The following is a 13682-nucleotide window of genomic DNA, read 5'->3' on the forward strand; positions in this document are numbered from 1 at the left end:
TTCTGAAAAGTTTGTAGGGTATTTCCGAAAAGTTCGTAGGGTATTTCCGAAAAGTTCGTAGGATATTTCTGAAAAGTTCGTAGGATATTTCCGAAAAGTTCGTAGGGTATTTCCGAAAAGTTCGTAGGGTATTTCCGAAAAGTTCGTAGGGTATTTCCGAAAAGTTCGTAGGTCCTTTATAACAAGACATGATCAAGTGCACGCATACTTTGCGAAAATTCAAAGTCGATTTTCTCGAAAACAAAGCCTTAAACGAAAAATATTGATTCTATATTTTCAATTTATTTTTTCATGTAGAATCATCTCCTTTTCGTTTGTACCATCAGCTACAGATCACCCTGTATATGGTAACAATATTATAATAAATAAATTCTGAATTATCTTACTCTTGAGGCTCTGCATTCGTCTCTTTTTCTTGAAATTTACAATGTTTTTGTGAAGGTTTCAATTCTAACACGTGTGATCTGCACATATGATATTTTTTATTTTATTTTATTTTTTTTTTCTAATCGAAGTGCACAACTTTTACATACCATCGAGTTTTGTTCACGTGTAACGCGTATCAAAATTGTACCTGCTCGAAGGTAAAGAAAAAATAGAAAACAAAATTGAAAGTTTCGTTGATCGCTGGACAAATTTTTATTTTCTTTCAAATGCCTGTATGTTGTGTGTTTATATATGTGTGTATGGGGGGAGAGGAGGGTGTGAGTGCGTAGGGATAGGTGTAAAAGATAGAGTTATACGTCTTTTTTGTTTATTGATTTGCAGTACTATTTACTTGTTCTCTATGCTACCCCATCTTTTTTTGATCTATTTTGTTTTTGTCTGTGTTTATTCTTTTAATGTTGAACTTCTCTTCTTTTATTCTTTTTATTTTTTTTTACAAAGAGTACAATTTTCGCAAACGAGTTTATTGGAACGTATTGAAATTTTATGATTCGAAGATAAAAAGAATAATTCTTTTTTTATTATTATTATTATTATTTATCCAGCCTTTGTTGCGTTATAATCACTATTGGTTCATATATATTCCTTTTTTCTTAGTTCCCTTTAACAGAATTGGAGAATAGAACTTTTTCATTGTTTTTATTAACGGGTTATTGAAATTGAAACTAATTTGTTCCTTTCAGTCTCACATTCTGTATTTATATTTTATTCTATTTAATTCATCTTTGCCCTTATTTTTTATAATTCGTTTTATTTTTATTATTTAAATCACGAACATTAAAGTTGCTTAACTAGGGTGTATTCAAATTGCATTATTCCAAAATAAGGAATAATATATATATATATATTATAATATTCCAATATTTCCAAAAATAATATTATATTTTAATTATTAATATTTAATATTTTATTTAAATTAGATATTATATTGATATAATCGTTGTCCACTTTTCTGTTCAATTTGTTTATTCTTCTGTTTAATTATCTAAAACACGAACATTTAAATAATTTAATCATCGTATATTGAAAAAATTGTTCAAATAAAATAAATTGTTTTCTTTTTTACTTAATTTTAATATATCCCCATCATCGTTCATTCTTTTATAAATTTTAATAATTTACTTTATTATCTGAAACACTTGAACGTTAATACGTAGTAGTCTAAGTTCGATCTTGTTATTAGATTTAGCCAACATCTGCCATGCCGCGAACATGATTCGATCATCGACTTTCATAGACCAGGCACATCTAATGTGCCTCTTCTTATTGTACAGCTTTTGCTGTCTCTTTTTATAGCACAGGTACCAGCCATATACACAGACACATACATATATACATATATATATATATATATATACATACAGATATACCTATGATACTTGTATGTATATGTTTATGTATAGCAACACGTTGGAAACGGGAAACATGGTTTTCTATAGGATTCTCGCAAAAAATGTCACCTCGCGTGAACGTCGAAGTCATGCACATGGCGGCTGAAATATTACTTGTTTGTCCGTGGCAACACCGTTCGAGAGGAATTTAAAACCCTATCGAGAAAATTCGAACCTTTACTTTTTCTTTCTTTCTCTTTTTTTTTTTGTTCCTTTTTTATTTTCTTTTTCCACTTTTTTCTTTTCTTTTTTTTTTCCTCTTTATTTCTTCGATACCTTTTGTGTTTACGTTTTATGATATCCCTTTTAAAGTTTAACGAACGATAGCTCGTTAATAAAAGTACCATCTTTTTATTCTTATTTTTATTCTTATTCTTATTCTTATTCTTATTTTTATTCTTTTTCTTCGATATCATCGTTCGAACTGAAATATCTTTGTCTATTTTTCTCCTTTTTACCTTCAATTTCATCGAACGATAATAGACGCAAATTTTGTTCCTACTTTTTTTTTTTTGTAAAGGAGGCTAACTAATTTTGATGATTTTATTATCAATTATTATAATAATTGGTAGATTACTTCTCATTTTACTTTTCACTTGGGTCAATTTGATCGGACGAAACGTTTGATTATTTTTCAATAAAATTTGTTTCCTTTTTTTCCTTTTTTCCCTCTAATTATAACTATTACTTTTATTAGGATATTGTTTAGGGATAATAAAGATGGGATATATTATCGAAGTGTCGGTTGTAATAAATCGTCAGAATTTTTGCGATATCATACGACGACGACCTGATATAGGAAATTTCCAAATATTTTTTTCGTTCTTTTTTTTTTTTACTTTTTTTTTATTTTTATTTTTTTTTATTTTTATCCATTATTAGCATTGTTATTTTCAGAAAACGAAATGAGGAGAGAATATCGATGAAAAGAATTTTTTTCATATTTTTTCCATATTTTTTTCATATTTCTTTTTTTTTTTTAGAAATAATAGAAATATTTACAGGAGACGTAATTATTCATCACATTATTATTATTAATAAATAAAAGCGCGTATATGAAATAATTTTTGTGAATTGTTGAATTCTTTTTTTCTCTACTATTGTTTTATTTATATATTAAAAAAGATTTAAAAAAGGGTGAGAAAAATCAATAAATAGTTGAAAAAAAATATTTTTACATTCGAATAATGTTATCGAGTTGAAATATTTTAGGAAAATAATTTAACTAGTGTTTTATAAGTAAATTTTCTAATTATAAAAAATTTTATTTCCGAATTAGAAACTATGAGAATAGAAATGTCAAATAACAAGATATGAAACTCCCATCTGTAAAATGATACTAAACGAGTTCTCGTTATTACTAACAGAAATATTTTCAGAATTTAGGAAGTTAACGACATTTTTTTTTTTTTGAGAATGTTCAATTTTGGTTATCAATATTACGGTTACTAAAATAAAAAAGAAAAAATGTTAAAAAGCATTGAAAAAGATAATGAAAGAATTTCAACCTTCAAAAAAAAAAATAGAAAAAAGCTCATAAATGCTTACTATTTTTATTATTATCGTAGAAAAATTATATGGTAAAATATTTTTGTAATCATTGGACTTTAATGAAAAAAATTTGCAATTTCTTTTTCTTTCTATTATTACTTATTATTATTATTAATAAAATAAATAACGAGAATCAGAGGGGAAATAACGAGATTTTAATATCTTCAAAATTATTAATAAATTTTCACGGTCTTATAAATATTATAATTATTTTAATTTTTTATATTAATATATATTATAATATATTTATACATTAATACAATAAATATTATTATATTTATAGTATTATTACTATATATATATAGTAATACTTAAATTGTTATTATTAGGTGACAATAATTATCAAATAAATTTGTTGGGAAATATAAGAGGAATCCTAACTATTATTATTATAATTTAATATTAAAAATTACGTGGGGTAAAATATTATCGTAATCATTGAACTTAAACGAAAAAAATTTGCAATTTCTTTTTCTTTCTATTATTATTTATTATTGTTAATAAAATAAATAAGGAGAGTCATAACAAAAATTTTAACACCTCTAAAATTATTAACGAATTCTCTCTCACTGTTGTTACAATTAAGTTACAATCATTATCAAATAAATTTAGTGTGAAATACATAAGAGGGTCCAAAGTTTGTAGTCATCCCCCTTCTTTTTCTATGGATTTCTTGGACAATACGATTATGAATTCGAAGCGGTGAGAAAGTCACGGAATGCGCTTTGAGTACGGCGAACTTGATTATTCTTAGAACGGCTCCGTGGTAACTCTGATGTAAGCGTCTGAATTGATGCAGCACCGAAGGAAGGAAACTGTGGTTGCCTCTCACACATAAATATATATATATATATATATATATATATATATATATATATATATATGTATGTATAGTTCACTCTTCTGGCTTGCATGTAACCTGCAAAAGATCTTTCGAAGATCGTGCCGCAAACTCTTACGGCTCTGACTCTGTCAGCATCGCACTTGAATACGAAAATAGAAAAATAGATAAACGTTAAGAAAAAGTTTTTCTTCTTCTTCTTCTTCTTCTTCTTCTTCTTCTTCTTCTTCTTCTTCTTCTTCTTCTTCTTCTTCTAAGAGTATTTTGATGATTTTTCACCTTTGAGATTAAGTAGAAGATTTAGGAAAAAAAAAAAAATAAAAGATAAGAAGAAATGTTAGAAAGTAAGAATGAAAAATGTTAAAACGCGTGAATTAATTTTCTTCGTCGTCTTCTTGAGAGAGTGAAGAAAAAAAAAAGAAAGAAATTTAATTCATTAAACATTCTTAAAGTTCGTTTAAAATTTCAATTAATTGATTTTAATTCGTTGATTGTACAAATTGATTGGATCGGATCGAGACGAATTGGAGAGAAAAAGGAAAGTTCATTAATCTACGGTGAAAGAGATAAAAAGAAAAACTTTTTTTTATGCGAAGTAAAATATTCCTCTCACTATTTTTTTTTTTTCAAATATTTATATTAAATTTATGACAAAAATATAATTCATAAATTGTCACGCAATTCATTGGATCTCGGTCAATAAATTATATTGTAATTTTTTTAATAAACAATGTGCTGCTGCTATTTCTGCTGCTGCTTTTTCTATTTACGTTCATTTTTATTATAAATTCGAATCGTTTTACGATAAACAAAAGTATTTTATATTCTTATTTATTTTCATATGAAAAATTAAAAAATAAGAACAATTTTTTTTACTACGAAAAACAATACTAATTGCCGTATATAAAATTTATTTATATTTACCTATAAAATATTCAACATTTTCAATTGAAAAAAAAAATACAAGTCACTACACAGAAACATAATTTCAATAAAAATATAAAGAAATAAAAAATAAAAATTCTAAAATTACGTGTCGACAAATCCAAATACATAAAACCTATATCCCCAACAGTAAACGAAAAACCTATAATTTAGTAGAAAATAAAATCACTAGATCCGGACGTACCAAAGCAAGCACAATGATCTCATATCGTAGAAATATACAAGAATGATACGATCGCGTGATCTGAAAATAGTCGCTGACCTATATCATGGAATACTCCGAAACTGTTTTTCACCATCACAACGTTGCAAACCAAAACGCTCATTCGATTAAGTACAATTATTTATTTATCTATTATTCATATATTTCATTTAAAAAAAAAAAAGAATAAAATACAATCAGATAGGGAAACGTATAATTGCGTATTCTCATTTTCGTTCTATTCATAAAAAGTGATAATTAAAATTGGATAAAAAAAAAAGAAATAAAAAAGGAAAGAAAGGGAAAGGTAAACAAAAATATAAAACCACCCCCATCCCCTCTCTTTCATTTTTTCCCCCACGATGGTACACACATTGGGATCGATTACGATCCAATGTTTCATCTCGATGAACATTCTCTGATTTTACGAGCAAGCCGGAGTCTCATTTTCATTAAAGTCAAATCACCTTGTGTGGTGTCCTGATATTGCTCGTTTCACGATCATGAAAATTAAAAATGAATAAAATGAAATAGTGAATAAAAAAAAGGAAATATATTTCATTCGGTATTACCAAGTTATCTTAACGATACTAAAGTATCGTCGTTTATCTGTTTACTTTAAAGTTTGCATTTCACCGTGTATACGCGGCTTCTCGGCCTGTTGCTTCCATTTGGAAAAGGAAAAGGAATGAAAATTGAGGGAGACATTGTCGGGGTGGTGATCTAACAGCAACAGAATCCTACCGTAACCTGAGAAGCATATATCGGGGTGAATGGGTGGTGGTGGTGGTGAGGGTAGGGAGTTGGGGTGGATGGTGTTTCCTTTGAAAAATTGACGAAATTCCTTCCTGCCCTGTTTGCCGAGCAAATAACATTCGTGTATTCGCCTGACAATGGAGAACTAGAGAGAAACTATGAAACAAAAAGTCAACTAACGGAATAATGTACAAGATCTACACGTGTATGTTATAGATGTGTATGTAATATTAACATAGAAAAAGTTTCGAATTAGTATTATATTGATTTTTATTAATAATTTTAATATTTCGCGAGATAAAAATTTAAGAGAATATTTTTATATTTAATTTCAATAACGTGAAACGTTAAACAAACAAGTAGTTTAATTAATAATTTTTTTTATTGACAATTGTATAACAAATTGAAGCAGCAATTTGAGAAGTAATTATTACCGTTGAATTTTTTGCAATTTCTCTCAGTAATTTCTTTCAACGATACTTCGACGATCCTTACGTTCTTTTGTTTTTCTCTTTCATTGGATGTCCTTGTTCTTTGGAAGCTCTTTTTTAAATCGAGTTAATGGCCTTGTAGGCTTCCTTCTCGTAAATAGGTGTTTACTTTTTATCTTTTTTTTAATATTATTTAAGAAGATACTTAGATGAGAGAGATGGACGAACACAGATTTGAGAACTACCGTTCTAAAGGAATCCATTTTGTTTTCTTCTCTTGCAAATATCCCGTGTTCCACTAGATTTTTGTATTAATTGAAAATTTAGGATCGTTAACATAAAGGTTGCGTCATTCAAATTTTACGTTTCATTTGTTCTCCATTCTTTCTTCTTTTTTCTTCCCCTTTTGTTTCGTTTTTGTTTGATTAAATAATTATTTATATAATACGTAAACGCGATAACGAAAGGTATAAAGCATAACACGGGAGAGGGTAGGGGGTGAGGGAAGGAGATATTTTTCATCAAAGTTGTGTCAGAGTTGCGTCATTGAAATTTTACGTTTAATTTCGTTTTCTTTTTATTTTCTTATTCTGTATTTTTTTTACCATCATTATCCTTTGTCATTTTCTTTTCCGTTTGTTTCTGGGGTAAATAATATTATCGAAATATTAATAAATAATATGAAGTATAAAAAATAGGTTAATTTGTATTACGATATATATATTTACAAAAATATAATAAATAAATAATATAATGTAAAATCAATAAAAATAAATATAATAAATTAATATAATACATATATATATATATATATATATATATATATATATATATAAATAATATTAAGTATAAAAAATAGGTTAACGTGTATTACGTTATATTATATATATGTATTCTCGAGATAAGGATGATGTTTAATACCTTGGCAGAGTTTATTACAGTTGTTAGTAAAGGTTCATTTACTGGTCTACGTTAGGAGAAGCGTTGACTTCGTATGGAAATATTTATTCTTGGCTCTCAAGTTCACACGTTAATATTAATTAAGAACGGACGTTACACGTCGGATATTCCATCCTAGTGCTGCTTGCCGTCCGAATTTTCCTTCCTTGCTGAAAGCGTTTCAACGTGAAATTCATTGTGTTTTTCTCCTTCTACCTCATATATATATATATACACACACACATATGTATATATATATATTTTATATATTTTATATATATTTATATGTATAAGCATATGCATGAGTAGAGAAGAACGAGTAATTTGTAATAAAAATGCGTAACCTCGATGTATATATATATATATATATATATATATATATATGTGTATGCAAGTACACGAACATATCAGCACACGTACAAGTATTTCCATGTATATTGTAGAAAGAGGAAAATTTCATTTGACTAAAAAGAAACTATAAACCATTCACGTGTGACAGCTTTTGAGAATAAAGTTAAAAAAAAAAGAAAAAAAACTTCAAAAAAAGAGAAACGAAATATTTGCTTTATCCTTTACTTCCCATTACCGATAGGAACCATATTTTTTACTGGTTGTTTCCTTCATCCTTTCCGAAACTCCCCATTTAATACCCACCCCCTTTCTTCTACACTTCTACTCTTGTGCAATTATTATTATTATTATTATTATTATTATTATTATTATTATTATTATTATTATTATTATTATTTTGTTTTTCTTCTTCGTGTTCTTTTTTTTATTTTTTTCAGGGACCACGAAAGCATGGTTGGAAAGTGAAAAATACGCGGAAGTTGGGACGGAAGTGCTATTGCCGTGCATCCTAAAAGCATCACAGTGCGGAGCACTTCAAAGCATTGACTGGTATCGCGCGGGTACGCGCATTTTTGCTTTCAACGAAGGCACGGGGTTAATGCGGAGGAAGGATGGTGACGACGACGACGGTGACGGTGACGGTGACGGTGATGGTGGTGGTGGTGTTGGTGGTGGTGGCGGCTATGGCAGTGACGACAGGTGAATAAGTAATTAGATTTAATAATTTAACATCGGGGACTCTGAGTTGCTATTAATAAGCTGTACGCGTAAAGAGCCAGTTGGTAGGTGGGTCAGGTGGGTGACAGGGTAGAAAATGTTGGTATGACAAAAGAGAAAGAAAAGATTATAACAAAAAAATATATGAATAAACGAATAAAAAAAAAGACAAAATTTATGTTGAATCATAAGAGAGTAGTAGCAGACAAGGGATCACGTAGGATGACATATAATTAGTGAAACAGGATAAGCAGAAAGTGAAAAGAATTCTCTCCACGTTTTTTCTCATATATTTTTTTTATATATGTCTATATATTATACACATATATTATGTATATATGTATATGTATATTAGGATCCTCGTTATTCGACTTTTTCAAGAATTTTGATGAGTACATCCGACCGACCCTTGTATATATATATATATATATATATATATTTTATCCCAACTACCAAAGTTAAATTCAAAATAAATACGTTTGAAATCTTTGTCCTCAAATTTCAACTACGGTTTTTTTTATAATTTTTATTAATAAAATGTGTTCTATCTTTTTTAAATATATATATATAAATTTAAATAAAATAGCAACGTTAATAGATTACTTTTTTAGGATTAAATTTAAACCTAAGGAATATTTGATCAAAAATAACATTTTATGAATCTAATTATAAAATATGTTGGACGTTGAGCAAGATATGACATTAAAATAAAGGACTACAAATTTTCAAGATTCGATATTCTTTTTATTTTAATATTAAAATATGCTCAAAGATGCCTGCGTGCACAGATCATTTTTTCAAATATATATGTACATATATTTTTAAAAACAGCAAAATTTTTCTATATACACTATTTAAAATTAAAAATAAATCGTAGGATAATATTTGATCAAAAAAAATAAAGAAATGTAATACTTAAAAAACAGGATTTCAGTATTAATTTATAATACTAGTATTATATAAATAATAATAACAATAATAAAATACGTGTACCATTAGAGAAATAATTTAGCTTTAATATTAAGATGAAAGGATAAAATATTATATTTAATTTATGTAAAATAATCAACTACCGAATAGCAACCACCTTAATGCATATATCCACGCATAAATTATAAAAATATACAAAAATTTATTTCCATTGGTACATGTTATTAAATGAAGACAAAGTATCGTAATATTTATATCAATTTCGTGTAAAACTTGGTAGAACGTGTGGAGGGGGTTAAGGGTGAGAGAGTGAATTGGTTAAACGAATGGTTTTGAAATGAACTCATCAGGTGCTATTAACGAACACCCTAATGCATCTAATACAAATGTTTAGTTGTTCACGTATATACTAGGATGTTTCTCAATGTCTTTGTGATGCCGCTAATCGAAATCATGCAGATGTGTAGAACGGGTGTGATTATAACCCGGTGACAGAGAGAATATGCATGTCGAATCGGGAAAACAAGAGGATAAGGGGGAATGAGAATAGGAGGAAGCACGTGGTACAATCCAGGCCAATTGCCCGAAATGATTGAGTTATGGGCGAGGCGATCGATGAGTGACCGAAGGGTTACGAGTGCGAGTGGGTGGTTCTGTATAGAATAGAAGGGCAATTGGGGGGTGGGTGGTGGTTGGAGAGCGTGTTAGAGATATATGTGTATAGTTGCTCGAATTTCCTTTATTGCCTTATTACACATATCCATGTATATATGTGTATATGCACGTATATATGTGCGCATATGTGTATATGTAATATGTAGCTTTGCAAAAGCTAGTTTTCTTCTTCCACGTTCACTCCTTTGATTCGGTAACCTGTACCACTCTAACAATAAATAAATAGGAGTATACATTCACATACATATATTAATATATATATACCTACACATAAACACAGAGAAGCACATACAAAGAGAAGGAGAAAGTACACCTACTGCATCCTCTCGTAATTTCGTATTAAAGCGGGGACTTAGCTTCTAATTATTAGGAGAATCGAACGTTCGTGCTCTGAAATAGGGGCGCTTCATTTACGGTGCTAAGGTATAGTTGGTCTAGGTCTATCTTGTTGGATTTTCTCTAAAGGTCGGTATATACTTTTGTTCTTGTCCTTGTTGGTCGTTGGGTGTTCTCTTAAGGTTCTGCTGATAATGTTGGTACTCTCTGCCATTACTAGTTAGAAAAGGGGTGCATAAGAAAGAGAAAGAGGGGAAAAAAGAGGAATACGAAAAGAGGGTGGGGGTGTATAAAAGAAGGGATTTCTAACTTACTGCTTCGTTCGCGCTACCATGGTTGACAATTAAGGCGTTACGGAGCACGAACATCAAAGGTCCAACCCAGACTGATCGTTGTTTCAATTAATGATCCAACTTACTACTACTACTACTACTACTACTACTACTACTATTAGTAGTACTAGTAGTAGTAGTTCTGGCTGTTACTCTTACTTTACTGCATTATTATTAAATTAACTTTCATGCTATAGAATATTTAAATAGAATCAAGTTCGTATCTTTAGTCACGAATTATCATTACTTTCGTAATAATATTACATGTATATATTATTAGTTTTTAATAATAATAATAATAATAATAATAATAATTGTTATTATTAATATTTTGAACGATTTAATGTTACAGATTGGACATGGAATATATGCTCAATTCGACGACGGCTTATCTGAAAATGATCGATGTTAAACTCGAGGATGAAGGACTATACAAATGCGAAACTGTATATTCGGCTGGAAATTTAAAATGCGATAATATTCAACACGTAATACTTAACGTTACGAGTAAGTTTTTAATTTTGTATTTTGTATTTTGTATTTTTTATTTTTTATTTCTAAATATCTTTGATTAATATTTACTCTGCAAAACATTTATGTGTTTATTGATAAAATAAACGTTCTCGCGAATATTTCGTATGATATTAAATAATTAATTGCTGATATTTTAAATAGATAATCATCGATTATATAATACATTCAAAATTCAAACGAAATCATATATTCATCATTTTATTATAAATACCGATCATTTATTTATCGTAAAATATAATAAAACATGTATCCTAGACATGATTTCTATTAATATGATTTAATTATTATTTTAAATTGATATTAATGATATTTGCAAATAAAATTAAAGAATTAACCTATATACGGGTTATCAAAATTTCATATAATCGACTCATGTAAATTTCGTACGAAAGGGTTCAAATCTATTATTGATATTTTGATAATAAGTACTGATTGTAATATAAAAAATATTAACTTTCGAGCAATGCGAGTTGTCTCAAATTTGTATGTGAGATTGCGTGTGTGTGTCCAATTAAAAATTAATCCAATTAAAAAGGTTCGATTTTGATAAGAAATGATTGCCGTCGACACACATTTATCTAATAACGTCCATTACATTATTGCTAGGTGTTATATAGTGAAATAGACTCCCATTATCACTTAACAGGGGTAACCTACTTATTAAAGCAACTACTGGATAGATATGTATATATATATAATATTATTTCACCTCATCACATTTAGAGGTTTCGTACGTTAATTTCTTTTTGAAGAAAAAATGAGAGAAAAAAAATTTAGAAAACACGAAGAAGAAGAAAAAAATGAAATAATGGAAGCAGGAAACCTAACAAATCTCTCGCTCATTTATTTTAATTTCGTTTTTATAAAATGTAATAAAATAATTAACATTATTTTCAAGCTTTTTGGTTTTCTCCTGGTACTTTTCTATTTAGGTTATGTTCAACTGAGACGGCAACGGTGGCGGCTTCAACGTTCTCTTCGATTTTTCCACTTTACCTTCAAAGTTTCTTTCTCCCTTTCTTTCTTTATTTCTTCTCTTTTTCTCTCAGTTTCTTTCTTTCTTCCTTTCATTTTTTTCTTTTCTTCTTGCTTGCTTTTTATTCGTCACGATTGGAACTACCAAAAAGAAAGAAGTGAAGAGAAAAAGAGAATGTGGTTGAGATAGGGGGGGGGGGTGAAGTGAAGTGAGTTTGAAAAAGAAATAAAAAAAAAAAAAAAGGAAAATATCTACAGCTGGTGCTTTTCTATCCTTTGGGTGCGACTTCATTTTAATCCCTTTTACTCGAATTTGATTTCAGTAAAACCCGTTAACGTACATGTCATCGACGAGAACACAAAGAACATTTTAAGTCCTGATACTACGTTTGGACCAATAGACGAAGGTTCAACCATTTCACTGACTTGCGAGAGTGGCGAGGGCAGACCAGTTCCCACGGTGCAGTGGTTTAAGGGTGATCAACAGCTCGAAGGTAAGTTTCCAATCTCGTTTTCTTCTAATGGAACTCGTCGATTGAGGTCTCTCGCTAATCTGTTAAACGTGAACGATACTACACCGTCTAACGATCTATTTCAAATAAATCTTCGTAAGGTAAACACAAGTATTTTTCCAATAATTTCGCCAACTTTTTTATTCGGAGAGTGGGGGAGGAAGATATAGCAAAAAATGTTTACTTTGAAATTTCTAATTATACAAATAACGTTTTAGTAATACCAATAATATTTTCATTTATTATTAAACATTGGTTAATCATGAAATAAAAATGATTTAATAATTCGAACATTTTTTTTCGTGTCCTGTCAAATGTTAAACTAATTACTATCATTTATAGTATGAGTAACAAACATTTAGTTATCACGAAAAAATAATATAATAAATAGAAGATTTGATAATAGTCGTGAAAAACAGTTCCCCCTAAAGATTTCTATATAAAAAAAAAAAAAAACCGCGCTCCCTGTCAAGTTGCATATGACTAATCATTATTTTATGTCACGCGTATCGAAAAAAATGCTATACCCAACAACGTTCATTGTATTCATAAACACATTTTTTATTTTTTTTATTTTTCCCTTAACGAGAAAAATATCATTCAACGCATATATAAAAATGTGTTTCGACGTGTCGAAAAAGTTTCATAGCTTTTTTTTCCATCATGTAAAAATGACGAAAGTTAACGTTAACTAAAATTGTAATATTAGTAAGATTAAAGAGACAAAGTATCGAAGTTGTTGTTGTTATGAAACAAAGTATCTAATCGACAGAGGAGGGGAAAGGGTAGATGAGGTGGGGAATTGAGGGTGGGGGTC

At 28.8% G+C, this 13682-nt stretch overlaps 1 protein-coding gene across 13 annotated transcripts in view; it reads left to right on the forward strand.

Moving 5' to 3' along the window:
- nrm (neuromusculin) overlaps positions 1-13682 on the forward strand; it is a 32985-nt gene that overhangs the window by 6555 nt on the left and 12748 nt on the right. For all 13 annotated transcript variants that reach the window (XM_089176852.1, XM_089176857.1, XM_089176858.1 and 10 more), the window contains 3 exons: positions 8292-8553; positions 11197-11351; positions 12677-12847. In XM_089176852.1, the coding sequence (XP_089032978.1) occupies positions 8292-8553; positions 11197-11351; positions 12677-12847 (588 nt within the window). The remainder of the gene's footprint in view (positions 1-8291; positions 8554-11196; positions 11352-12676; positions 12848-13682) is intronic.

The sequence above is a fragment of the Polistes dominula genome, unplaced genomic scaffold (genome assembly GCF_049000335.1).
Source record: "Polistes dominula isolate Pdom_NZ unplaced genomic scaffold, Pdom_raw_medaka contig_12, whole genome shotgun sequence".
NCBI lineage: Eukaryota > Metazoa > Arthropoda > Insecta > Hymenoptera > Vespidae > Polistes > Polistes dominula.